Genomic DNA, 27087 nt, shown 5'->3' with positions numbered 1-27087 from the left:
TTCTCACCAAATACACATTTAATGTGATATTTAGTTCACCTCAGAGTATAGAAATACATGAATGGAATTATAACATCACCATTGTTTTTAGCTTTTAGTTATTTTATGGCAGATAGGTGCTTAGGAATGTATTGGATAAACCTTGGTTCACATAAACTGAAAGCATAGGTGTCATTAAATGATAAACTAACATAGCTCTTTATCATTAAAAATGCAATCAAATTTATCAAAATATATCTGAATCTGAATCTTTTACTGACAGAAGGTGCTGTCGCATCAGTCGAATCTACTTTACTGGCTTTTCTAAGACAGACGACAAAACACAAATCAAGACAATGGTGGTATGTAAGTTGTTTGCTCTTTTACCTCACAGTGAGTCACCAAATTTATATTTGTGGTCCGTGAGCAAACTTCACTCAAAAAGCCTCCCTGGAATCAAACTGGGGATTATCTGACTGTGAGGCAAGACACCAACCCATTTATATAACACCAGCCATCCACATTTTCTTATTTATTTATTTATTTAAATGAAATGATTTCTTCACAAAAACTTTGTTTCCTATGCTATCACCCACAAGATACTTTCAGTGTCTCTCATGTGTTTAAGAAGTGAAATACATAAGAAATACATAAGAAGTGAAATACAACTTAAATTCAAAAATTTAAGTTGATGCAGAAATGAGTCTGGAAGCTGGAGACTTGAGTACTCCTCTCTGCCACCACACACTTGGCACCAGGTTTGATATATTGATGCCTCTTATTTTGCGCCCACCTAACAAGCTGATGCATTTTCTGCATTCCGTTTTGTGCCATTTTCTCAGTAAGACAACCTGTCATCATCCTGAGTAATAACAACATGCCTCCACAGTAAACAGCTGGTCTTTTGCAAAAGGTCTCTTCTGACTCTGCAACTATTTAAATAATAATCAATTAAATAAAGATCACGTATCCACAGTTTGAAATGGGCTTATCTTCCTACTGCTCCACCGACACACCTTCTTCATGCCCAATATGTTTTAAAATAGATCTCCCAGGTTGGCATTGTATTCATCACAACAGTTCAGTTCATGCTATGTTTTGCTGTTTGTCCTGTGTAGCCAGGTTCCAACAAATCACTTTTTAAAGGAAGCGGGAGATGCAGCACTTTGTACATGGATAAAAGAGTCCTTCTCCCTCAGGGCAGACTGCGCCTGACTCAGGCACATTCTTCTGTTAACTGTACTGACTCGCTGGGCCACCGTCAAACCTCTAACATTTACCACTGCGGAGCGGGAACAGGAAGCTGTCATTATCCCAGGGCAAACACAGGCGAAGAAGGCGGCTAAAGTGTGACGCCACCCCGGTGTTTTGTGTTTCAGTTGCAGTACCAAGGAGGCACAGCGTCTGATATGGCTGCTGAAGAGACAACAGGTGGATCACTCGAATCCTGCCAAAAGAGCTCCACCATGCAGGATGTTTTGGCTGAGGTTCAGAGCTTGGTGGAAAGGAGTAACATAATCAATGTGAGTATTTGTTGGATTTTAACATTAGAAATGCTTCCTGCACCAAGCTGAAGTGACGAGAGAAATTAAAGAGATAAGGCAGCAATGGTTTTTGCCCAAAACCTGTAATATTTATATGCAATACATATAATACAGTAAGTTGGCATTAAGTTTTTGGGGGTTTTCTTTGGGTAAGTCAATCCAGAAGATAGTCATGTGTCCAAAAAAGGTCAAGAAGTTATTTCTAACTTCACGGGACAGTGAACAGATAAGTGTTTTGATTGATGTTTGTATATTCCCTCAAGGCTGCTGATCAGTGCGTCAACAGGAAAGATTTATGTGATACAGTGATTTCCCGTCATTAGTGGCTCTAATTACACACTGTATACAGTCAGTGGCATGCAATGTCATACTCTTCCTTTTAATACCAAGTACCTGACTAGAAAGAATAAAAGTGTAACTGTTTTGTAAATCACAGCCCTTTATCGTGGGCTATCTACTGCAGACTGTCTTTTCTTACAGAACATATCATTTATATGCAATGTGCATTATTCAGAGATACAATTTTACGGGAAGCCGGTGTTTTTCTGTTGGTGATTTTCATTTCCCCTCCACCCCCCTGTTTTTCTCCTTTCTTTCCATAACTGTGAACTCAACCTTTAACTTTTTTTTTTTTTTTTTAGCACATTGTAGATTTCACTTTAATTTATTATTGCTTGGTCCTATCACCCCACAGAGAACACCACACCTTGATTTAAACTGGTACCTGAAGTTATCTCCCGGTGAACCAGAGATTCGATTGATACGAACTGTTCAGCAAGTTCTGGCATGTCGATACCAACCAGCTCAGCTCAGTATCAAAGCTATGGCCGCACAGCTGGAGGAGGCAGAGGTATGTACGGTCTTACCCTAGACGTTTCCCCTGTCGTTTATCAGTGATGATTATAAGTACAAGATTGTCACCAGGAAAAAGTAATGAAATAAACACTATCAAAAGTTGATTTTCATGCACATTTTTTTGAAAAATGAGACAAGAAAAATCAGCTCAGTTTCATCCTTATTACACAAGTACACAATAATACTAATTGATGTGTCTTTTGCTTTCTCCAGGAATACAGGCGCTTGGTGCAGGAACAGGTAGCTGTGATGAAAAACAAAAGCGCAACAGAGGATCGTGATGCAAACGACTCAAAAAGCACTGAAGGACAGTGGAGTGCCGCTCTGCTGGATGCTTCTGCTACAGTGCAGGTCAAAGTAGCACAACTGGATCAGGTCAAACAGTATCACAGACTAATGAAGATCGCTAAAGCTTTCCTGGAGGTTTTGACGACAGAGAAAGAAAAGGCTAACTTGTGAGTTCATAAAATGTTAACGCATTCACTCTCAATGATTTACTTCATACCTGTGTATGTTTCTTGTGGTGCACTTTAATGTTTTGGGTTTTTTTTGCTCTGAATTTTGCCAGGGATGCTTTGGGAAGCAGTGGCCTCCAGGCCAAACAGCTCAGCGCTCTGCTGCAAACTATGGAGCAGAAGAAACACATAATGGAGGAGTTGCTTCTCCTAAGTAGCCAGTTGTCAGTCCACCTGAGTGACGCTGAAAGTTCGGGGGCTCTTCTTGCTCAGCTCGGAGATGTCCAGGAGGAATGGAGGCTTCTGGAAGGAAGTATCAAAAGAGCTCTGCGGCACGCCTCAAACTCCACCTGTCAGTCCTCGCTGCTTTTAAAAGAGTCCCAACTGCTTCAAGCCAAACTTGAAGCTCTTCAGATATCCAACTGCGAAAACCTTGACAGCAAAGGTGCCTTAGAAATGGTTTGTCTCATGACAGACCTAAAAATGTACAACCAGCTTTATCTACATTTACAATCCCAGTCAGACTCTCTCATCAGTTTTTCTCTGGGTCGTAAAGAAAAAGAAGAGATCAGATGTAGTCTTCAGGATTTGGAGTCCTTCCTCAGTGACACCAAGAACAAAGTGGACTCTCTCACATATGGCTGTGGAATCAATCTTTCCACTAAACTGAACAGGCAACTACAAGACCTGATCATATGGGCCAAACAAGCAGAGAACCACATCTCTGTAGGGGAAAAGTTGGCCCTTTTCCCCGAGGAGGCTCGTATCCAGATTGCAGAAATGAAGAAATTTCAAACAGATATTTTGTCGAGAAGGTCCAAAATGCAAGTGCAATTTGAGCAGATTGCTTCTGACATGGAAAAAGAGGAAAGTGACGAAGTCTTCAAACCGGTAGTAAACCTGTACGATGCTATTTCTGCGAGTTTGGGTCATATTCTTGACACCATGAAGAGAAATCTGAGTGAGAGAGAGAAGCTGTTGTGTGAGCTTGCTGGCATGGATGCCTGGCTGGCGGAAACACATGCTCAAAGAGACCCTTGCAACCATGTCGAGAACGTCTCAAACACTGACATCAGGAAGCTAGAAAGTGAGCTGAAAAGTCACAAAATAGCCACGGCGAAGCTCGAGAGCTCCCTTAAACTGCTGCAATCACTGTCAGATGCCTGCGAGAAAATAGCCACAGGGTTGAGTCCAGGAGAGAGCCGCTATCTTGTCAACAGAATTTCGGGCCTTTGGACAGAATTGGATGGGTTGCTTGCTCATGAGAAGGCCACTTGCTGGGAATTAGAAGAGCTTATCCATGAGCGTATGTCTTCTGATAAGGAGCTGTCTTCTATCCAAGCGAGCTTGAAGCAAATTTCTGCTGGCCTGGAGCAGCAAAGGTTCCCTTTGACACAAGCAACCCATTCGGTGGTCGCACATTTGAAACACATGCTGATGGAGCATCGGTGTGAAGTACAGGAACTTAAGCATTGCCAGGAGACCAAGAGAAACTTGGCGCTATGCTCTATTGGAGAGTTACAGGACAGGTGCAAAACTCTCAGCACAAATACTCTGGAACAGCAGAAATACCTACACCTGAGGAGACAAATGACTGAATCGAGGGATATTGCAGAAAAGCACATCCAGCATGCCAAAGACAAGGAAGTAAGTGTTGGAGAGAGGTTTAAAGTCTGCCAAGCAGTCCTGGTCGAACTTCCTTTGATCAAGACGCAGTGCCAGGAAGCAGCAGATCAACTGGAGGCCATAGCACAAGAGATACAACCATCTGATCTCGAGGCCGAGAAAGAGAAGATTCACACCACGGTGGAAACGTTGGTCTCCTGGGAGCAGTCTGCTACAGAGGATATCAAAAATCTGGAGACTGAGTTTCTGCTGGATTTGAGGTTCAACTCTGAGCTTCCTGCCTTTAAAGAGGTCTTAGAAAATACCAGAGTGGAGCTGGAGAAGGCTAAACCAGTGAGCCCAAATGAAAAAGCCATAGATATTGCATTACAACAATACTGGGTGATTTGGAGAAACATGGAGTCAGGGGTGCGTGTGTTGGAAGGCCTGGGACATAAAGAAAACATCAACATGACAGAACACAAAGAACTCAATTCTCTGAGAGATGCGGTGATGCATGAGTGCCACTCGCAGATGGTAAGCTCTACCTCCTGACTTAACTTTTCATTTTTACTGCAAAATTTGTACTGTGGTATTATTTTTCAGATATTTGCTAATTATCATGTGTCGCATGTATTCAACAGGATAATTTATCTCAGGCTCGAGAGTCCTTGAAGGATTATCAATGGGCTGCTCAGGGAGCAATTGGCTTCCTCCATAATGCAGAGGCAACCTTCTTGTCAGCCCCTGGGGGCTTTTTGGATTGTACTGAAGAACAGCGGCAAACCCAACAGACCCTAGAAGCTCTGGAAGATGGATTTCAAGCACATATTTGCCACCTCATGGAGCGAGTGCCTCAACAGCGCTGCCTCTCGGGCCCAGAAACCAAGCAGCTGCACACCGACATCCTCAGCCAGCTGCTGGTAGGAAGAGCTGTACTGGAGGCTCAAGCTCAACTCAGGCTGGAGACTTTAAAGAGGTAATGTAACGTAATCAGTTCTTAAATGGCATACGTTCTTCTTTTTAATTATTGCGTCATTCATTCTATTTTGTTGTGACTTAGGTGTGAAATGGCGGAACAAACCCACAGAAAATGTCACGAGGACGTTCGTCAGCATCTTTCAGGAATCGAAACTCAGCTTACGGACTGCGCTGCACAGCAAGTGACATCATACGAAAAATGCATTGGCCAACAAAGAAGAGCGAAGGTACATGACAGGCAATACTGTCTTGTTGTTGAGTAACATTTGTATTTACCGGTAACTTTATGATTGTATATCTGCTTCAGATGAAGCATTTTGTTTTCAAATGGCTCAGAAACATAAAACACATCACCATTGTTCGAATGCGACAAACTTATATAACATATCACATATGACAACTGTTGTGTCTACTATTTGTATATAATGCAACCTAACAATATACACTTAGTTGCTGTAGCAACCCCTCACAGGAAAATGCTGAAAGACAAAGAGTTTGAATTAACATTTTCGAGCCATCTTGACAGAACTATCTTATTACATACATGCTAAAGTGTCACGTATACCACAGTATTCACATTCATATATGACTTCTGTTCATTCCTTCATCAAGCTTCTGATGGAAGACCTTCGCGGTCTTGCTGTAAAGATAGAAGATTTGAGAGCTGGATGCCCAATGCAGGGTTGTGGGGTTGGAAAAGATGGAGAGCTCGGTGCCCTTTGGAGGCGGAGGATCTCCTTACGACGGGGTGTCGGCCTCCTGATGGCTCACACTGAACAGAGAGGGGAGGAGTGGAAGGACATCACTGCAAGTGTGAGTTTCACTGTGCATGTGCTGTAGACTTTCTTGTGTTGATTAATTAATAATTAATACATTAGTGCTGTCATTAGTAAGGTAAGATACAATCCTTGTTATAAATGTTGTCTGTATCAAGTGGATTCTATGGCATTCTGTAGCTAACGTGTGTTATGTACATACAATGACAGTGTATGAAGTTTCAATCCCTTTGTTTTTAATTAGATGGAGCAGTGTTGCAGCTTTTTGGCAAGTCTTCAAGGTGATGTTCCCGACTCGTCTGCTGTGAGCTTCACTCAAGATGAACCCCAGGAGCTTCTCGCTCAGGCTGAGATGCACCAGGCTGGTTTGGAGCAGGAGCAGCAGGCCTTAGCATCCCTGGAGCATCGTCTGGAGCACGCCCTGAGCTTATCCACCTCCCATGAGCCTACCAGCCCCGGACCTGTCGGGAAAACACTGGTAAAGATCCAGGAGAATGTCAGGAGGTGAGAGTTGTTTATTAGATTTGTGAAGAGTGAATTACTCATTTATATCCACTGTGATAAAAACTAAATTTTCCCCACCAACAGCTTGAAAGAGAGAAACCTGCTGGTTGTGGCTGCAGCGCAGGCAGAAGAGAGGGAGAGGCAGCAAGTCCAGGAAGAGATTGAAAAGGTGGATAAAGGCGTCCTCACTATTCTTCAGTCGCTGGATGCCTGTTCAAGTCCAAGTAAAAGACAGGTTGGAATGAGCGTTAATTTTCATTTCCCTCAGGCAATCAGTAATGTATGCTTTATTCATCTTTCTTGTATATCTTTTTGTCTCATGTGGCTCCTGTGTTTCCATACTGACAGGCACTCCGTAGGGACTTGTTCTCCCAGAGGACCAGACTTAAGTGTATCACAGACAGTGTGCAGAGTCGATATGCAGAGATTCCTGCCGATATCGGAAGAACCATCCAAGATGTTCATCTGTCGCTGCAACAAACTGAGGCGAAGGTGACGAGAAACAGACCTGAACACATAAATAGTCTCCCAACCAAACCTATAATGCCTTTTGCAAATGTTTGTGTGTGTTCAACAGCTTATGGAGAGTAACAGCACGGTCAGGAAGCTGTCTAACAGAGTGAAGGAGCTGGATTCTGGCCTGGAGAAAGTGAAAGCATTACTGGAGAAGAGAAGTCCAACACTAATTGAAGCTCAAAATGTTCTTAAGGTTTGTGAGCAGCGGCGCATAAATTACAGTAAATTAGTTTCAAGATGTATTTATTTACAGTGTCTCCATAGTGATTTTTTTTTCTCAGACTTTTCTGTCATTTTACATTCCACTTTCAAATACAGTTTTCATATAAATGCTTATTAGTTTTTGTGTGATTTTTACAGTATGCTTTTTTGTAAGACGTCAAACTGTAGCTCATACACAATTGCTTGTATTTTGGCTGTTGTTTTTTTTGCACTGCTTCTTCTTTAGCATGCGTGGGATGAGCTGGACACATGGCACAGCAGCTTGATGCTTCTGGAGAGCGAGGTGCAAGACCTTGCAGAGGAACAACCAGATCAAGCCCAATTTCTCATCGACCAGCTCACTCAGCCACTGCAGCTTTACCAGAATGCATCCCAGATGGCTGAGCAGCGCACCACCTTCCTCAACAGAGTCAGGCTTACTTTCACAAGATTGAAAAGAAGTTCACTCATTGGTGGCAGGGACCCAAAACCGCAATCTTTCATTTCTTTTTTTTTTGTTTGTCCTTTTTGAAATGTTAGATACCGGCCTGTCTTCAGGAGTATGAAGACCTCCTGTTTCGCGCCACCTGCTGGTTGGAGGAGGCACAGACGTGGCTCAGCATTCCTTGCTCATTCACAACAGCCAGAAGCATGCAGAATCATGCAAAGTCTCTGCAGGTTCGTGAGAAACAACTAAACAATAACAAGCTCATTACTTTTATCGGCCTTTATTTGATTAATATGACATTTCTTTTATGAATATTGTTATTTTTTTATATTGTTTCTTGTTTGCCTTTTTCATTGATTTTTCTGTGAGTCTGCCGCATTCCTCTCCTCAATCAGTGTATGTTTATTGATTTATAGAATGATTTCATTCAGTCATACTCTCCTAATCTATTTCCACACTTTTTTATGCTGTTACTGTTTTGTAACTGAGATGAATATCCTGAAAACAATTGTTCAGATTAAAGCTAAATTGAATGCAAATATCTGACCCGCAGCTGGTCATGGACGACTCCGAGAGGCTCAGGCACCACCTGCAGGACTTCGGCTCGGTACTGGAGGAAGTCTCTTGTGTGTGTGACATGAGTTCCCAGAAGAAACAACTGGAGCACAACCACCAGCAAGTCCAGAACATGCAGAGCAGCATCCAGGAGCCACTGGCGCAGCTTCATCATGCTGGTGGTGTAAGAAATCAAATTCCTTCTAAGATTGTGAGGTTATTAGAAAACAAAACAAAAGAAATGTCAGTGGACCCAAACTACCTTCAAATAATTAGTCACATGAAAGCTTTATGGAAATGTTTGTTTTCAGATGGTGGAGGCAATGGAGGCTGAAATAAAGACCATTGAGAAAAATATCCCTAAAATCAGAGCAATTTTATCCTCCATGGACAGTTCTTACATCCCTCTGACTGAGCATCTTCAGAATCGACAGGTAAAGCTATACAGATATTACTCCCATCTGTTAATGTTGAAAAAAATATCAATATCAACAACGGAAAGTATATAAACTGTTATTTTGGAGAAATATGTACACATTAGATTAAATACATTAACCTTATTTAAGACTTAAACACATTACAAGTTGTGTACAATTAAACTTTTAGTTGTCATTTTTCTAAAAGATGATGTTGCATAATGGGATAGTCTATATTTTCCACTGGATTTCTGGATCAAATGTTAATTTCCGGTTTGTTCCTGCTTCACACCAGTAACTGGAGCTAACAATTTACATGTTTAGGTGATCCTGGCCAACGTTCAGTCCATGCGGAAGACTTTGGCGGCGATAGAAGGATCCAGATTGGAGTTTTTTACGCCGAGAGGAGCAGAGCAGAGCTTGCTGGTCTTTTCCAGACCCAGACAGCTCCTGCAGTCCCTGGGGGAGCTGGAACAACTCGCCCAGCAACAAGCCTCTCAGCTGGAGGTACAACGTGAAGTCTTAAAATACTGCATATGTACTTCTCTTACTAAAGAGTGCAGAGTTTAAACAGTTGGTGTATAGTTTAGTTTTTTAAATTTACTTTATCAATGAAAATTATTCCATTATTCCATTGTTTGTATTTTCATATCTAGAATCACTTTGATGATTGCCTCTGCATCCCAACACAAACTATAACATGTTTCTCACCAACCTTCATCAAATAATTCATTTTTAAATATTTTTTTATCTTCTTGACTGAACTAGACCCAGATTAGGGAAGAGGGAGAAACAAACATGGATCCTGACATCACGACCGACTCTCATGCTGCGCAGGAGATGCAGCAGCTGGCTGGATCTCTGCACAGACGCTTAGTGCAGGTAGCGATCGCCATCACAACAAACACTGCTATTTAATGTCTCATTGCAAGAACTGATTAATTCAGACATTTTTTGTTTTTTTAATTAAATCAACCAATTTTTGGCCTAAATCACTCTGCTCACATTATACAGCAGCTTGTAGTTATGATTTGGGAAATACCACCTAACAGGGAATTCAAATGTAACCCACTAAATATTGATTTGGGATTAGTTGAGCCTGCTGGTTACAGTGTCATCCGAAATCTAATCTTAGATTTGTAAATTTTAGAAGACTGATCCAGGAGGCTGGGAAGGCTCAAGGAAATCCCAAAGTTAATTTTTTTGGGATAATCGTCTGTTTCTGCATCATAATTGAGTTGCTTGCACTGCAGTAACACTTTAACAAGCATCTGCATTAATATTAATTGGATCAGTACGGCTGTTTAATGTGTGTAGAGTTGCAAACAACATCATTAGAAATGTTTTTTCTCTAACTTGAATAGGAACTCATTTTCTATCAAAACATTCTAAATCCTTTCAGTCCTATTTGTCAGATCAATATTAAGATCTCCAGGGCCCATAACTTCCAACATCTGTCCTGTCATATATAGACTTTCAAGCTGTACAACCCAATAAATTAACTTGTATATTAGCAAGTATAATAATAACTGGATGACTACGACTGAGCTTCAGTAGTAATTGATTCTATTACTTGAACTCTTTAAATTACCAGTAAAACAGCAGAATGCCGAGCCATTTAACTTTATAATTACCTGCTTCATTTCCCTTGAAATCAAAGTTTTGATCACACATTTGCCCCTATCACTTAAAGCAGGAGGCTTTTGAGCTGTCTAATTCAGAGGAAGAGGAGGATGAGGAAGACGAGAATCACTCGTCATCCTCAGACACACTAACATGCAGTATCCCAGAGGTAAATCGGATAACTAATTGCACTGCAGGGAAGCATGATTTTTCTTTTTTTTTTTGGGGGGGGGGGGGTCTCTGTCTGTCACTTAGCTTTCATTCCAAAATGCTACAATTGATGAAATAAAACATCACAAACCCTCAAAAACACACATTTTAATCACAGCTGCTAAATGTATTTTGGAATGAAACTGAGTGTTTCTTGGCATTCTTTTGTGTCTTTTCCTGCCTTTATCTCTTTATGGACTCACATAATAATTCCTAGCTTTAATACTGCCTTATTTTCCTGCGGTGTGGAAGTAATAAGAACATCTTTGCATGATGTGAAGCCGTGTGAGGCGGCCGCCGTGTCTCTCTGGTTGAATCCACTTTGTCAGCAGCAGCTGCTTGAAATACGTTGCTGCTCCGAAAGCTTTGCTTTCACACAAACACGGTCAGAGAGAATGGCATGTGCCTGCACGGACTCACTTTGCATTTTGTGTATTTATCCAACGACATGTTAGGACCTGGAGGAGACATTCAACAGTCAGGATATGGCTGAAATTGAAGCTGTGTCAGATATTCAGGTAAATTATGTTCAACTTCAACATGTTGATTTAAAAACATTTGATTGCTGTCTCTCTGCAGCCTCGCCTTCAGTTGTGCTCTTCTTTATTTTTTGCTGTTTTTTTGCTGTAGTTGTTGCTGCTTTTTAGTCAAAGCATGAAACTTTTAGAATGCCGTATTATAACTAAAGTTAACATCAGAATTACAATAAAATTAAACTTCACTGCTTTAGGACGAGCAAGAGAAGAGTTAGTAGCTTTGGTCAACAGTTCAGAATGAATACAGCTTATTGATTGATTATTTTGATTTGAAAAAAAATTCTCCTCACTAAGAAAGGGTGCTCCTGTGTCGTGTCGTGTCAGTATATAAAGCATGCGTACTACATATTTCATTGTTTAGTGATGTATAAGTCTGGCCATGACTGAAGTTTCTTTGAAAAACACCTAATCCTATCAAAACAATTATTTGCCAGATACAATGACTAATGGATTTGCTGTCAACATTTTTAATAATCAACATTTAACAAATTTATCAATTTGTTTCTGCAGTCCTAATTTCATTTGTATAACCATTATTATGTAAATACATTATACCTTATTCCTGTGAATTTAATATAGTAATATTAACATAAAGGTATGTTTTTATATTTAAAAGAAACAGCAGGAAGACACACATTGTGACCGTTTCCGATTGGGTCCAACTGTTTGTTTTTTTAATTTATAAAATTACCTGAGTTTAACCTATCATCAGTAAAATTTGTATGTATTTTTTTTCTTTTAGGAGCTGGAGTGTCCAGAGAGAACCAATTACTTTTCTTCTTTAATGGAAAAAAAGAGCCGAAAAGATGCCGAGACAAAAGTTTCACTTCTAAAGCCAGAAATCAATACCAACTTTGTGTCTGAAAGTGCAGAAGAAGAACTTAAACCTGATGCAGGCAATGCATTTATCCCTGAAACTGTGGCAGCAAAGCCACTAAACACCACGGCCGGTCAGGTAGTTTATGAGCAGTTTAACGTTGCAGTGGTGGACCGGCTAGAATCACCAAAACGTGAAGCCGGTGCCACTCGGACAGATACTCCTCGAGCTGCAGCCGTGGTGGAAGACACACGGCTTATTCCCTCAAGACCTGTAAACCCATTCAGTGCCAAAGGAGCGTCAGATGAGTTCATTGAAGAGGAAGATCTTCCTCTGTCCACACCTCCAGTGAGTCGCTGAAAGTGCAGAATTGTTTAAGTTTTCCTTAAAAATAAACATTATTTGCTGCACTGGGATTAAAGTATTAAACTCCTTTACCTTTGGTAATAACATGCTTGTAACTGATTACTATTATAACATTAATAATGCTGTTGCAAATGAACATACAATTAGATTCCTTAGAGATACATACACATTACTTGCACATAAAACACACTACGGTCTTATTTACTGCAGGAGGAGTGCTTCATCAGTTCTAAAATAACTCAGTCCTCCAACCACAGTAACACAAAATGTACCTCTCTTGCTATCTTTTCAGATTCAGTAACAAATAAAGTGATTCTGCAGCTTTCTTTAAATGACACAACTCATTTTTCAATTACTTGCACAATGAAGCTATCAAACTTTGGGGGAAAAACTCAAGTCATATTTGCATGTTTAGCATTGATTTTATATTCTTAAAACTCTTGTAGAATGTCAAAAAATGTCTGAATTTATTTTCCTTGTGCACTTCTCTCTCTCTCTCTCTCTCTCTCTCTCTCTCTCTCTGTTTTACTCTTTAAGGGTCAGGATATTTGTTTGAGACAGCAGAGTGAGGTTAACAGTAATCCCAGCAGTTTGATGGACGGAGCCCAGCAACCTCGGGTGTTTTCTGAGGCGTCATCCAGGTAACAAAGAAAAGAAAGAGAGAAGAGAGTCCCAGCGAATGTAATTTATGTCTATACTGAATGCTCAAAACATATCGTGTTCCCCAGGTTTGCTTCACACAAGCATGATGAGGAGGAGCTGCAAAGATGGAGTCAGCTTCATTCCCAGATCACCCAGAAATTGAACACTTTGAAAAAAGTGAACATGGAGCACCAAACTGTGAGCGCTGCAGAGGATGGCGGGGATCGTGTAAAAGTACGAGGGAAAAAAAATAGGATGAGTCGTGAAGGAGAGCTGAAGAGAGGGGGCGATTGGAGCTCAATAATAGAACCAACATTATTTTTGAGATGTGGATGCTAGGAGACCTCATCTGTTACCTGGGAAACGGTGGCTCTATCCTCTTTCTCTCCCATGTCTCTAAAGTTGTCAGTGTTACACAATGAAAAAGAATTTTCTACTCCATTTATGATGAGTTACAATGGTACGCGTTCTTCTCTGCATGAGTCTGACCAGAAAAAGCAAAAAACATCCCCAGTTTGAGTACGGACTTGGGCATTTGCATGTTCTCGATGTTCTCCAAGTATTCTGATTTCTGTCGTCGTCAAAATATATAAAAATATGCCAGTTTTACTCTTCCCAATCCATGACAGGATAGTTAGTTAAAATTAAATAAAAAAAGAAACTAATAATAGCCTGTAATTAATCAGTTCTGAAGTGTTAAGGTGAACATAATTTTACTTATTTCAGAATTTTCAGATAGATACTAAAATGCCAAATTTTTCAGAATTGTTTTTCACCTCATATGTTATTGTAAGTCCAAAAATTATGTCTTTACCAAAAATATTTGAGTATAATCCACTTTTTCCTCCAAATATCGCTGTCATATATTTTACTCCCACTTAATCAAACCAAAGGGGCAGAACACCACTGCTTTTTTGTTATGGGTAGTTTAATGCAGAAGTGGCATAAGCAGCCATAATTGTGATAAATTCTCAAAACCTTCACGAAGCTACAGCAACACATTTAGATGTTAATACACTGCTGTTGATAGTTTCAAACGAATGTAAAGGAAGTAAGACGCTACCAATTATCGTCACTTTGACAATGTACAATTAAGTGCGAAAGATTCTATATATACTCGAAAGAGTGCTTACTGCTTTTTTAATAATTTTTTTATTTTTATTTTACACCCTCAGTGAATTTTCCTACTCTCACAATCCAATCTTGTGGTTTTGTGTTCTTTACAGGCTGCAGAAGCGACGGCGCCTGAACCGGCCTCCTCAGTCCTCCAGCGGACTCATGAATCCATCAGCATCCTAAGAAAATTAGTAGGTGTTGTCGTGCAAAGTTTATTACTATAACTATTCCGTTGATGATGAATAATGAGAGTCAGGTTTATTCTGAACAAATGCCGGACATGTGAAGTAAATCAATGTTTTGAGTGGGCGTGCGGAGATAACATTCCTTGTCGCCAGGTCATGGTTCGAAATGTGTTTTACTTGTTGTTTTCTAATACTATTAAATAAAAGTGGTGATCATGCTAAATGTTTTCCAGGTGAAGGATGCAGCCGGTTCTCATCCCGGTTTGAAGGATGAGTTGTATAAAGCTGTGCAGAGCGTCCTGCTCAGTCTGGACTCTCTGACCAACTTTGTTTTCACTCCTGCTGACGCCGACGACGACAAACCTCAAAAGAGGCTGCTTCAACAGGAGGTGATCGATTATATTCTAACTGAACTTGACACCTCAATGCGTTAAAAGTGTTTGGAATGGATTTCATCTTCATAAAATCACATCTGATTTCCATCTACTTTTGTCTTCAGTGTGTTTCAGCTGAAGTGGCGACTCTGGCAGAGCTCATGAGTAAAGTGGAGTCGCAGACCAGGCCTTCACTTTCACAGGAAGAAGCAGAGGATTACAGCTGTTTAACCGGCCTGCAGGACTGTCTTCACACTGTCCAGCTTGTCCTCACTTCGTCCCGTGGTCAGCTCAGTCAACACCCGGAGGTCAAGAACAATCAGGTTTGAAACAAGGATCTCAGTCCCACTCTTCCATAGATTATTGATTAAATTAAATCAACTGCTCTCAGGTCAATGTCACCTTTTGGACGATTACATTTTGGGTAATAAACTAAATAAACTTTTAAGTCTTTTATATGTGATGCAGTAATTTGAGTTGACTGGTTGACACTGACACAATCAGTTTTGTTTCTCATGTAGGAGCTCTCATCCAGGCAGATGTGTCTCTTAGAAGAGTTTGAACAGGAGCAGAACGAGAGCTTTCCAAGTCTCAAGGACGCTCTTGCTTTGGAGGTAACTACTTCTGTTGTAAGACTTTGTTAATATAACCGTATTTATTCAGGTAATCCCCCCCCCCCCCCTTTCTGGTCTGTTAATCATCCCTCTCTTCGAGTTATTGATGCAACTACACAAGCCCACATATACTTTGTTTTAGCCAGGTAGTAATTTTAGGTTGAATCCCAGACTTTTCTTTAGTTTTAACATTATAATCATCATTGGTATTTAATGACTTGTAGGAATCCATAGGCAGTAGACAGCATGCTTTTTGAAGACGTGATCTTAATATACAGCCTTCAACTGTTTTTTTTTTCATAAAGCTTCTGGCATATCACTACAAAAAATGACATTGTTGAAATCCTTCTCGATCAGAATACTACGAGTCGATTTGTCAAATTGGCCCCTAAAACTTATGACAATTTCAGTTTATCAATCTTAACACAGGTACCATAATTGACAGAAATATTCTGAACAGAGTGACCTCGTCCACAGGAAACCCCTGCAGTTGGCACTGATCTTCATGTCTGTGTTTGAAAAGCCTAATGATATTCTCAAACTGTGTGCCTCTGTGCCCCTGCCTGTCTCTCCAGTGTGTGCTGGGCAGACATCTGAGGGAGAGTCCAGGGGAGAAAGCCCAGCTCCAACATGCATCTCAGTCCTTGCTTCAGGGGATAGCTCGCCTCCTGGCATTGGGTGAAGAATGCATAAGAGAAAGGCAGACGAGCCGAGTTCACAACTGCAGTAAACTTCAAGTCGTCCTCTGCAGAGATAAGGTGTCTCACTGTGCTTTCAGCAAGTTCTTCAACACACAGACCGAAACCAGATTCAAGTTGAGGCCCCCTCGTTCTTGTAACTGAGAGCGCAAAGAAAAAACTCCTGTTATTCAAAGCAACAATCGGTGCTGAAACAAGCTCATGATTAGACACAAACATATTTACACATGAACTGTTTTCAGTGCGCTGCTTCGTTTTTTCTTCTTTGTGATAATTCGGCTTCACGTTTATATTAAATCTGCTCTTGTTGATGCAGAAACTCCTGCAGGTCCTCAGGTCCCAGTTGGCTTTTGTCCGGCATCTTTTCCAACACGAGCCAGAAGCACTGGGGTGTCTGGAGGATCAGCGGGTACAGCTGGAAGTCGGGGCTGAAGCTCTGCAGCAGCAGGCTCTGGAACAGGATGTGGCTTCTCAAAGGACGCTCCAGGTTTGTAGTGCACATTTGCTGAAGGCCATATGAATTCATACATACACAAATGTGAATTTCTGTCTTGTAATACTCTGGGAATAAATATCTGTACTGAGGTTTTGGATCAAAAGCGGACATAGATGTACGGGTTTATGTTTGGCTCTGCGGCAGGAGTGGACCCGTTGGGAGGATAATTGTGGTCAACTGGGTCGGGTGCTGGATGAGTCTGAAGCCTTCATCAGCAGCGGGGAACCGGAGGGAGACGATGATGAAGAGTCGGTGCAGCACAGACTAGATGCCTGCCAGGTACATCCTGTCACACTTCACACAATTTGCACCAACTTCATCTCTCAGTTTGAATCGTTACTCAGCCCTTCTCCTCAGTTCCATGCATTGTGGCAGGAGTTTTGTGATTTATTAATTTATTCCATACGGGGATCAGGTCATAATGAAATGTGCCCTTCTTTTACATTATTTTCCCCATGAAGGAAAAAGAAAAAAGCACCTTATCCGCATTAGATTTCGTTCCTGGTTTTCAGCATTTCCCAGAATGCCACAAAGCAAACTACAAAGATCTTGCCAACATGTTGTGTTGAGTTTCAAGAGGATCACAGTTCAGTCTGGGAGTAATATTGGTAGCTTTCACCATGTGGGAGCTGGAAGGAAATCCTTTCTTCTTGCCGTGAGGGAGCCGATCCCAGCTGACGATGGAACTAAGTCAAAACTTGCATCGGCTTGGTTGTATTTAATTGATCTATTGTATTGTGATTCATGGAATTGTTGAGCATTGTGTAAAAAAAAAAAGAAAGAAAGAAAGAAAAAAATTAGACGTGCATTTATTCAAGTGGTAGCAGTGAGGGTTAGGGTTATTTCGGAGAGAAATAAATCAGTGAAAACATGTGCCTCAATCATTAGAATATTAATTTTTTTTATTGAACAAGTGCATGCATCAAATTGCTTGAATAAAACCTAATTGCACTGATGCTGATTTTTACTTTTTTTTTTTTTCAAATAAAAGCATAAGTTTTTAAATGATATATTAAGTAAAACGCTTACCTTTGGAGAATTGATTAGAAATATCTCTTTATTCACTTTGTCACCAGCGTCACAGATATCACAAATTGTTGAATGCAATTCTGCTGTATTATTATGGTATGAACGGTGCTTATAGAAATCAACGTATGAGTTGGCAACAAAGGTGAAACTGCTCTCGGAAGTTCACAAATAAGTTGTGGCTCAGTTTAATCTTTTCAAGGTTCAGATTGTGAGATACGATAATTGCTCAAGTTCCTTAAACAACATCTTTTTTTTTACCTTTTAGACTTTTGTCTTTACGTTTTATAGTTTGTCATGTGGAGAACATGTATACAAACGACATACATGAAGGCAAACAGGCCCATACCCGGACCAGGGACATTTTCACTGTGACTCCCGTCAATGCACCAGTTTCACCCGCTCTGATGTTCATAACTTCCGTTGCTCTTTTCTTAGCAAACCCTGGTCCAGCTGGAGGAGAGCAAGGCTGCTTTCGGGCTCCTCCTGGATCAGGGGAAGCTGCTGCAGACCGAGTCGGGATTTGCAGCCCCGGTCAGTCAGACAGGAGGCGCTCTGGAGCTGCGATGGAGGAGTGCCTACAAGAGGACGGAGCAAGAAATTCAACGCTGCAGAGACATCCAAGAGAGCCGAGCCAGGTGGGACAGACCCAAAACCTCAAATTTATGACTTTAAAAAAAAAACCAAATCATTGTGATATTCATCATCGTTCAGCTGAGACGGAACTACTTTAATTACCTCCTGTCCTAAAATATTTCCGTCTGGTGTTTGTTGTTTTTACTGAAATAATGTCAGATGCAGGGTTGTAGTCTCAGTTTGTCATGGGACATGTTGCATTTGTCTGCATGCATCAAATGTGTTCAGATCACACGCGAATGAGGGAAAAAAGAAAATATTTCCTCCTGTAATGAATTAATGAAAAATACTCGCGTTAACTGTTGATCTGATGTGGGGCTTTTTTTCTTTCCAAAACATGACAATATAAAGATATTTTAAGAAATAATAAATATTGCTAAATACCCCTGCTAGAAATGTTTGAGTTGAGGCACTCTAAATACTCATACACTATTATTATTATTATTATTATTACTATTATTATTATTATTATTATTATTATTATTATTATTATTATCATTATCATTATCATTATCATTATCATTATTATTATTATTATTATTATTATTATTATTATTGTTGTTGTTGTTGTTGTTGTTGTTGTTGTTGTTGATGTTCATTATGAGTGTAGTTAAATAATAATGATGATGTCAACAACCACCAGACTTGTACCACTCATCTACAGACTTCATTTAATTGGAGTGAGCTGCAGTTGGAGTGGTTCCCGAGTCCTGGCGTTACCCCTTCATGTTCTGCCCCACCAGTTGAGTGATCTGTTTCTCTCATCCTCCCCACAGATTCCAGACTGACTTCAGCTCAGTCAGTGAATGGCTGCCTGCTGCCAACAAGCACCTGAAGACTTTGTCTGGGCTGATGGGAAGCTCTCAGCCAAGTCGGGAGTGTGTGAGAAGAAACTTGGTCCAGCTGCTGGTGAGGCGCTCCTCTGCCGTCAAATGACTCCTGGCCTGATCAAAGAAGCCGGTTTTGAGTTTTTACATTGAATGAAATGATATTAATTTGACCTGCGTGTGCATGTGCGGGTACGTGTGTGTGTGTGTTTTTCTGCCTCCGTTATCTACATGTAATTACTTGAAACAGAGTGAAATATGATCTGAAATTGATATGATATGCTACCAAGTACATTCAAAAGCTTATTCATTTTTTAATATCATAAAACCAGACACACAAAATCAGACAAGCCCTTGGAGTTGACCCAGGATCCGTTAAAGGGATTACATAGCTCAGTTTTTCCTGGAACAGCCCCCTCGAAGAGATGGAGTGGGGGTACGGGGATACCAGAGCTTCTTTTCTCCTCATTCTGTCACTTGGACCTCATGTTGCCTGAGTGGGGAACGACTTGAATAGATGTATTGATATAATCATATATATTTTGTCCCGTCATTTTGAATGCGTACTTTTCATACAATAATGCTCTGTATAAAGGTTTTTAGAATATCTGAATGTAGTTTGATGAGATTATATTATGCATGGGTTTGTTTTTTTACCAGTTTCATATCTTACGAGTGTGATGACTGAAAATCGAAAGCAAAAAACATCACGATACTTAAACACGTCTCATAATAGATTGCTTCACCAGCAAAGTCTTAATCATAAATCCTAGACTGCTGATATGTGACCCCCAGGGCTTCCTCTGAAACATAAGCTTCTCAATTCCATCAAATACACAGAATAATATTAGGAAACAAGCAAGTATTGAAAGTTACGTGGCATTTAACAAATCTACATCCATTAAAACAAAATGCAGTCAAAAGTAATTTGTTTTAATCTACTTCATATTGGAATGTAGTAGATTGATGGAAAGTTGTGAAAGTGGACCTTATTTGTAGCTTTTATCACAGTTGTACTCGTGTGCTGAATAGTACATAAAATAGTACATAATCCCACTGGATGCATCACAAAAGTAAATACTTAAACCCAGTGCATATGCATGTACTACGATGAGATGCTATGATGAAGGAAAAGCTTGAGGATGAAGATCCTCTGGGAGATCCTGAGAGTGAAACCTCACTGTATAAACAGATTAATAACGTCACCCTATCGTCTGGTAGAGATAAGTGGCGTGCCTCTATTTTGATATAACGATCGAGGACATACTGTAGCTAACAGCTAACGTGACACTGTGTCCCAGGACTTCACCATGGACGTAGAAGCCATGTCAGTACTGAGGGCGTCTGCGTCTAAAAATTCCACTCAGCTCCTCCACCTGAGGGAAGCGGACTGTCCTGAACTGAGAACTCAGCTCAGCCAGCAGGAGATCAGCTGGAACCAGCTCACCTCCGGCCTGCTGAAGACACAGGAGCAGCTGCAGCAGGTGACGTGTTTTATGGTTTTTATCTTCTGCAGGAGGAAATTACATGCGGGTGGCAGATTTCACTTAAAAAAAAACAACAAAAAAAACAATTAAAATTATTGGATGAAACTATTTGGTTTGCGGTTCCGTCTCAACTCTAATTATTTCTGAGAACCACCAGCATGAAACATTCAACAGTGAGAAATCTCTTCCGGTGAAGGGAGTGAAACATAAACCCTGTCGAAATCCGCTTTGGCCTGATTGAGGATAGGGAGGACTATGAATCAATTTTTAATTTGCATTTACCAGTGATGAATGGAACCAGATATTTGCCTTTGCAATTATTTGGATTTTTTTTTTTTTGCACTGAAGGTTTATTTGAATTGAGATTTTATTTCATGATAATAAGAACTGTTTAGACAAATGTAATCATTTGAATTTGTGTAAATGTCATCCCTGAAAAGAATACATGTGTAATCTTTACTCTTACAGATATATAAATGACATGAAGTTATTTAATGACATGAAGTTAATAATAATAACCTCTTGTAAAGTCAATCATCAATTCTTTTATCCTGTGCTTTGTGCATTAGTATCTTCTGGCAGAGCAGCTTCCAGTGGAGCTGCTCTCTGATTTGGAGGAATGGCTGGGACAAGCCAAGAGTCGCCTGAACCAGGAGAAAGAGAGAGTCCTGAAGGCAGAGAATGCAGCTCAGATCAATGAAATCCTGCAACACTATCAGGTACTGGCAGCTCTGTCACCCCGACTTCTTGTTGACCCTTGTATGACTTGCATTTCAAAAGTAATGTAAATATTAGGGCCTTTTATTTAAGATTGAATCAAATAGTGAACTTAAAAAAATGAAAACGGTGGCAGAGGACAATTTTTCATTGTACAAAAAGAGGGTGTGTTTTGCTTATATTAATTGTTGTTCCTCAGGCGCTACAGGCAGCAATTGCGAATGGGCAGCTCCTCCTGGATTTCCTGAGTCAGCCCGAGCCTCAGATGATGGGAAAAGACGTCCAGGCCCGCCGCGCTGAACGCACAAAATTTGCAGAGAAACTCGGCACCTGCAAGCTACAATGGCTGAACCTGCAGAGGGAGCTGCAGAACCAGGTTTTTAACCTATTTTCACATTGACACCACAACCTGCTGCTATGGTGCAGGCGTGGTTAGTGTGAACATGTTAAACGCCATCAAAAGGCCATTATAATGCATGCACTACCGTTGTTAACGGGTATGCAGCAGTTTTCATTCAGTCAGAGAGTACAAACTTGTCGAACTCTCATCTCACTGTTGCATTGGTGATGATTTTGTCAAATACGATGAAAAAACAATGTGTGCACCGGGGCAAGTTGGAAAAGAAATAGAATCCTTCCTTAGTGCTTTGAAACTGGGGTCGGCTGTCAATGTGAAATTTGATATGCTCTGACCCATTTCAGAAAAATACAACAAAATTTGATTTAATGTTCAATTCAATTCAAACTGTAACCATAATTAAGTACCTTACAATAACACATTTTCCATTGAAAACATTTTTTTTGTGCTTAACTTGCCTACATTTGACTTTACAGATCCGAGAAACCGAACAAATGCATCAAAACTGTGTTGAAAGAGAGAGATGTTTGCCTCGTCTTCATCGTCAGTTAAAGCAGCAGAGGAAGCAGCTGAATGAGTTGAAACGGCCCACCAGTCAATCTTTGGCTCGTAAGAGTCTGCAGGAGTGGGAGGTAAAGTTACAGGAAACAAACTGATGAGAGGGCGGTTGGTTTTTGGGTTTTTTTGGTTTTTTTTTATTACACTGCCTTCTCGTTCTGCTCCCCTCTGATGTTCGGCTGTTGTCTGTCTTCTAGGACGTTGAGGGCAGAGTCAAGGAGGAGGCTGCAGCTCTGCTGGAGCTGGAGAGCAGACGAGTACATGCTGAAAAGAACAAGGAGCATCCGTGTGATGTGGCCTTTTCTGAGCAGGCAGAGAGCGTTCGCCAAGCTTGTGAAGATCTGAGTCAACAGGTAAAACTAAATCAGAATCACAAAAATGGAAAATCCGGCAGCAGCAGATGAAAGTGAATTACATAACTGTGTGATGGCAGTGGTTATTAGTTTCCATAAATCCATTGCTGAGGTAATGGTCTGATATATGTTCTAATGTATTGCACCTTTAGACATTTCAAACTGTGGCAAATCAACTAATTAACTTTACCATTGACTTACTTGGTCATTTCCTGCACAAACCAATAATTCGATTAACAAAATGAGATGGCTTGGATTTAAAAAAAACAACTTACAATCAGTAAATAAATCGGATACATAAAATATTTCGCTCCGTCCACCCTGATGTTGTGAAACACAAATAAGGCTCACATTTCTGTATTTTATTTTGATTTCATTTCATTTCATTTCATTTCATTTAATGTTTTATTCATTCATTCATTTATGTATTTATCTATTTATTATATTTTTGGGACACTTTGCAGATGGCAGTTCTCAGACCAACTCTTCAGGAAACATTGGATGATTGGAGCCACTTCCATGAAAAACTAAGGGATGTGTCTCTGGACACCACTAGGGTGCGCTCTGCCCTGCAGCATCAGCGAGCGCCTCTTCTCTCACTGAAGCAGGCCGAGGGATACTCGGACTTCCTCCAGGTCAGCAAAGACTATATTATCATCCTCATCATGTTGTAAAATAATCAAAGCTGCTTTAAGAGGAATGTTTCAAGATAATATTTGTCACTAGGGAGATCGTGCTGGTTAAAATTTCACAGCGTAAAGTTTACAATGTCAAATTAACACTTTAGAAATGAGACACATGCCATTTCATGTTTTGTATATTAATTGGGGAAATTAAAGACATTTAAAAAAGGATCTTTTTCTTCACATAGCAACTCCAGGTGAAGCTTGGAAAGGGAAAAGAGGCTTGGCAGGCCGTGGATAAATCCTGTCAGTGTCTCGGAAAGCGTCTCCATCACACATCAGCGCAGCGGCTGAGCGATCAAGTGGAAGGAGAGCGAAAACAGTGCGTGTCCTCAAAGTGCAATGCACATTGTTTCTGAAAGCACTTTAACATATATTCAAATGTTACACATCAGATCGTGCTTGCTGAACCAAACAGTCGTGGTCTGACTGATGTGTTGTGGTTGTATCAGATGGGAGGACCTGATGCAGGAGCTGAAAGATGAACACATGAACGCTGGGAAGTTACTTCCCCTCTGGCAGAAATATGTCGGCCTCTCTGAAAGCTGCTCATTGCGCCGGGAACAGCTGTGGCATCAGTGGGAGGAGCTGTCACGTTCTCCACCTGCACCTGAACAAGAGATTTCCTCAGTCAAGGTGAGTTTGGGGCTTTCAGCTATGTTTAAGTACATGCTTCATTGTGAAAGCTTGTTTATTTCATGGTGCAATCATTTAGTTTTTACACGCCTGCCTACGATATTCCGATGTGAAATGATACAGTGAACCAACAAGTAGTGCAACAGAAATATATCTTATATGAAAATTCCTTTCTTTAAAACAAGGAACCAGCCTGAGGAAACATTTATCAAAGCACATTTTCAGCATAGACTTCTTAAATTAGAAAACATTCTGAAACACTGCAGCTGAAACCATTAATGGAATTGTTCAATGTTATAGAAGTAAACAGTTTGATAACAGGACTTTTCAGAACATGTTTTTAATACTTTCCATATGATTCATCTTGTGCTTGTTGCTGGTTCAGCAGGTCTGCGCATTACATTCACAATTGGATTAAATGTTTTTCTCAGACGGGTCTCTTATTTGTGGAAGGGAACAGGCTGCATGCACTTATGTGCAGAAATATCAGCGAGGGGCTGCTCTGAGCTGTACACCTGATCTCCTCTGCTGTGTAGTCCGGAGGCTTTATTATGTGTTGTTTTGCCCATTCCCACAAAAAAAAGTCCCTAGCTTGATGAGGCTATTTTTTCCTACAATTCAACAAAAACAACTGTATCCTGGTGATGTTTGCTCACTGAGATACATCAAGTAAATCAGTGGAAATCAGGAAAGGCCAAATACATTTTGCTCAAAAAGTAAACAACAAATGTTTTTTAATGGTATTGTGCCACCCCCCCCCCCCCCCCCCCCCCCCCCAGTGATCTGACTGCTTGTTTGTTTTCTTGCACTAGCAGTTGCACGATGCTGCAGAAGAGTTGCAGAGCAGCGTGGGAGATGTGCTGGAGGCGTCCAAGCGTCTGATTGGACGGCTGGAACCACCGGCCGTGAATCTCGTGGTATCAGAAACCAGACTGCTGTCACGTGACGTCCTGCTTCTGAACAAGGCGATGTCGGCGAGAAAGAAACACCTTCAGGTGAGGGATTGTGTGTCCGTACAGAAAATATTCAGGTTTAACACAAAAACTTGAACTGATTTCAACTTTTTTCACATTTAATTCTGTGCAGGACGATTCAGAGCAGCATAGAATATTTCTCACTCAATTGGAGGTCCTTGAAAAGGAGACACAGAACCTCCTGCAGACACTGACAGTGAGCATGCATGACACTCACTCTGTTAAGGTAGGTCTAATCCTGTTGCTTTCCACAAATAAGCTTCTAAGTACTTGAGAGAAAAAATTTTAATTTTAACCTTTAATATTTCGTGGACTTGCAGCGGGTTTTCTTGGAGCTCAGCAGTCTGTTTCCATCATTGGTTGACATACGAGAGATGAGTACCTGCATGACCCTTAATGAGAAGGAAACAGATAGACTGCACACGCTGAGTAGGGACTGGGTCAAAAGCTTGACTCGCACGTCCAATGGGATCAGGTGAGAAAGTTCATGGGAAAGAACAAACTGTAATTTTGAGTACGAATGCGTTCATTAAGTCAGACTCACTTTGTACTGTTACTGATGGAGATTGTCCTAAACATGCCACTGTTTCTATTCAAGTCCATTTACGTAGTTTTGATTATAAATGAGTTAAATCTCACAGCACAACATTTATCATTTGCTTAAAATGAAGAAGGGAAGAAAAACAATTCCATTTAAGCAAGTCTGGAATAGTGAAGGAAAAAATAGGGGGGAAAAAATCCTAAAAAGAGCAGGCTCACAAATGAGTTCGAAGTCAGCAGCAAAGTATTTAACATTGTGCAGGCTGATTGGATAAGGAATCACATACAGTAGCTACATGTAACATTCATGCAAGTGCAAAATCAGAGGATAGGAATTAAATTCAACATCATGAAATTGTGTATAAGAATGTGATGCAATAATTCAGATTAATGCAGTTTTCTGACATACGTTTTGCTTCCTAAATGTTGATGTGCTGCATTGTCTTGTCAGAGAGTTGCAAGCCGAACGTCAACATTCCCAGAACTTTCAGGAGAAGAGTAAAAACTTGAAATCAATCCAGGAGAAGCTGGAGCAGGACTCAGTGTGCGGTAAATCTTCAAGTTATTCAAGCCTCCAGGAGAAGATGGCCACGCATCAGGTACGATACTTGAGAGGACTCCTGAGAGTGAGATTCATCTGAAAAGCTCAAACAAATGACTTCAGGAACTCATCCTTTGTTTTTTCCCAGTAAAGTTCTCACCTATTTGTATTATTTAAGAAAATACTGTACAATAATTTCACATACTCGCAACAGTACAGCTGTTTATGCATATCCTAAACTGTGACCATGAGAATATAGATTGTCTACAAAATTTCCAATTTTGACGAATCTAATTATTAATTAATGTAATCTAACTCCATAATTGTACAGTTTTGATGAAGTACAATTTGTTTTAAATTGTGAAGTGATACACCTTGTACAACACAAAATGTCAAACTCACTCACATTAAAGTACATACTAATGTTGTGCAACACAATTCATTATAAAAAAAAAAAATGGGTTATGTACGAATCGTCTTTTTTTTCACAATCTTCCTGTTTCAATCAGAGGCTTCAGGCTGACGTCATTGTCGGACATCAGCTTTTGCAGGGACTTGAACGTGACGCAGTCAAGGAAACAGGAGAGGAAAGGTAATCCATGGTGGAAAAGAAATCGTCAAATGTTTCAGAAAAAAACAGTTGAATATATTCAATATGTGGTGCTTTGACAGGAAACTGCTGATATACTGCCGAATACTGGCATCAAAGTGACGTCCTTACGCTTTGATATAGTTTATGTTCGCCCCTGGAAAAAAGATCATATTTTGCAACTTTGATCTTATCATTTGCAGACTGATAAAACTGTTTTACCCATAAATTTTTATAAGAAAATGTTCATCTCTGGCAGAGCTTGTGGTCACATTCTGACTAACCATGAGGAGTTGGTTTGAGGTCTCTAGTTTGCGTCACCCTCTCTGTCAATAAAGACATTAATTAGATTTGAGGTTTCCCTGTTGCTTCCCTTTCTGCTGTGATACACTTGCGCATGTAAAACAACCACAGCAACGCCACACGGCTTCTCACAGCTGTGAAACAGTCCTAAAATCCTGCTGGGAGCATTAAGACTTGCCTTTGAATCAGCCATAAAAGAGGTTGTTTGTAACTTTGCCCTTTTGTTTTATTGCTTGTACAAATTTATGTGCCCATTTTTTTCATGGAAAGTATATCTGATGAAGTCCAGCTGTAGCAAACCCTGGATCCCTATGTTATCCATTGTTATGTGTCAAGAATGTTTTAAA

General features: G+C 40.4%; 1 protein-coding gene across 12 annotated transcripts in view; it reads left to right on the top strand.

Moving 5' to 3' along the window:
- The window catches only part of syne2a (spectrin repeat containing, nuclear envelope 2a), an 86447-nt gene that overhangs the window by 37986 nt on the left and 21374 nt on the right, over positions 1-27087 (top strand). For 9 of the 12 annotated variants that reach the window (XM_080513877.1, XM_080513882.1, XM_080513875.1 and 6 more), the window contains 44 exons: positions 1359-1502; positions 2218-2373; positions 2592-2833; positions 2947-4975; positions 5083-5417; positions 5502-5646; positions 6032-6232; positions 6440-6699; positions 6784-6934; positions 7048-7191; positions 7277-7408; positions 7664-7846; positions 7957-8094; positions 8418-8603; positions 8731-8853; positions 9160-9342; positions 9604-9717; positions 10529-10627; positions 11124-11186; positions 11947-12369; positions 12925-13028; positions 13116-13227; positions 14256-14336; positions 14564-14719; positions 14830-15027; positions 15226-15318; positions 15894-16076; positions 16333-16503; positions 16657-16791; positions 17977-18176; positions 18951-19083; positions 20303-20485; positions 21058-21207; positions 21405-21581; positions 22040-22195; positions 22319-22474; positions 22939-23109; positions 23346-23479; positions 23610-23793; positions 24606-24788; positions 24880-24993; positions 25088-25242; positions 25759-25906; positions 26358-26440. In XM_080513877.1, coding sequence (XP_080370003.1) covers positions 1359-1502; positions 2218-2373; positions 2592-2833; positions 2947-4975; positions 5083-5417; positions 5502-5646; positions 6032-6232; positions 6440-6699; positions 6784-6934; positions 7048-7191; positions 7277-7408; positions 7664-7846; positions 7957-8094; positions 8418-8603; positions 8731-8853; positions 9160-9342; positions 9604-9717; positions 10529-10627; positions 11124-11186; positions 11947-12369; positions 12925-13028; positions 13116-13227; positions 14256-14336; positions 14564-14719; positions 14830-15027; positions 15226-15318; positions 15894-16076; positions 16333-16503; positions 16657-16791; positions 17977-18176; positions 18951-19083; positions 20303-20485; positions 21058-21207; positions 21405-21581; positions 22040-22195; positions 22319-22474; positions 22939-23109; positions 23346-23479; positions 23610-23793; positions 24606-24788; positions 24880-24993; positions 25088-25242; positions 25759-25906; positions 26358-26440 — 9011 coding nt within the window. The remainder of the gene's footprint in view (positions 1-1358; positions 1503-2217; positions 2374-2591; positions 2834-2946; positions 4976-5082; positions 5418-5501; positions 5647-6031; positions 6233-6439; positions 6700-6783; positions 6935-7047; positions 7192-7276; positions 7409-7663; positions 7847-7956; positions 8095-8417; positions 8604-8730; positions 8854-9159; positions 9343-9603; positions 9718-10528; positions 10628-11123; positions 11187-11946; positions 12370-12924; positions 13029-13115; positions 13228-14255; positions 14337-14563; positions 14720-14829; positions 15028-15225; positions 15319-15893; positions 16077-16332; positions 16504-16656; positions 16792-17976; positions 18177-18950; positions 19084-20302; positions 20486-21057; positions 21208-21404; positions 21582-22039; positions 22196-22318; positions 22475-22938; positions 23110-23345; positions 23480-23609; positions 23794-24605; positions 24789-24879; positions 24994-25087; positions 25243-25758; positions 25907-26357; positions 26441-27087) is intronic. The other 3 variants (XM_080513879.1, XM_080513883.1, XM_080513874.1) reach the window with 3 other exon arrangements.

The sequence above is a fragment of the Blennius ocellaris genome, assembly GCF_963422515.1.
Source record: "Blennius ocellaris genome assembly, chromosome: 18".
Lineage (NCBI taxonomy): Eukaryota > Metazoa > Chordata > Actinopteri > Blenniiformes > Blenniidae > Blennius > Blennius ocellaris.
Note: the sequence above shows the minus strand (reverse complement) of the source record. Positions and strands in the feature narration are given on the sequence as shown.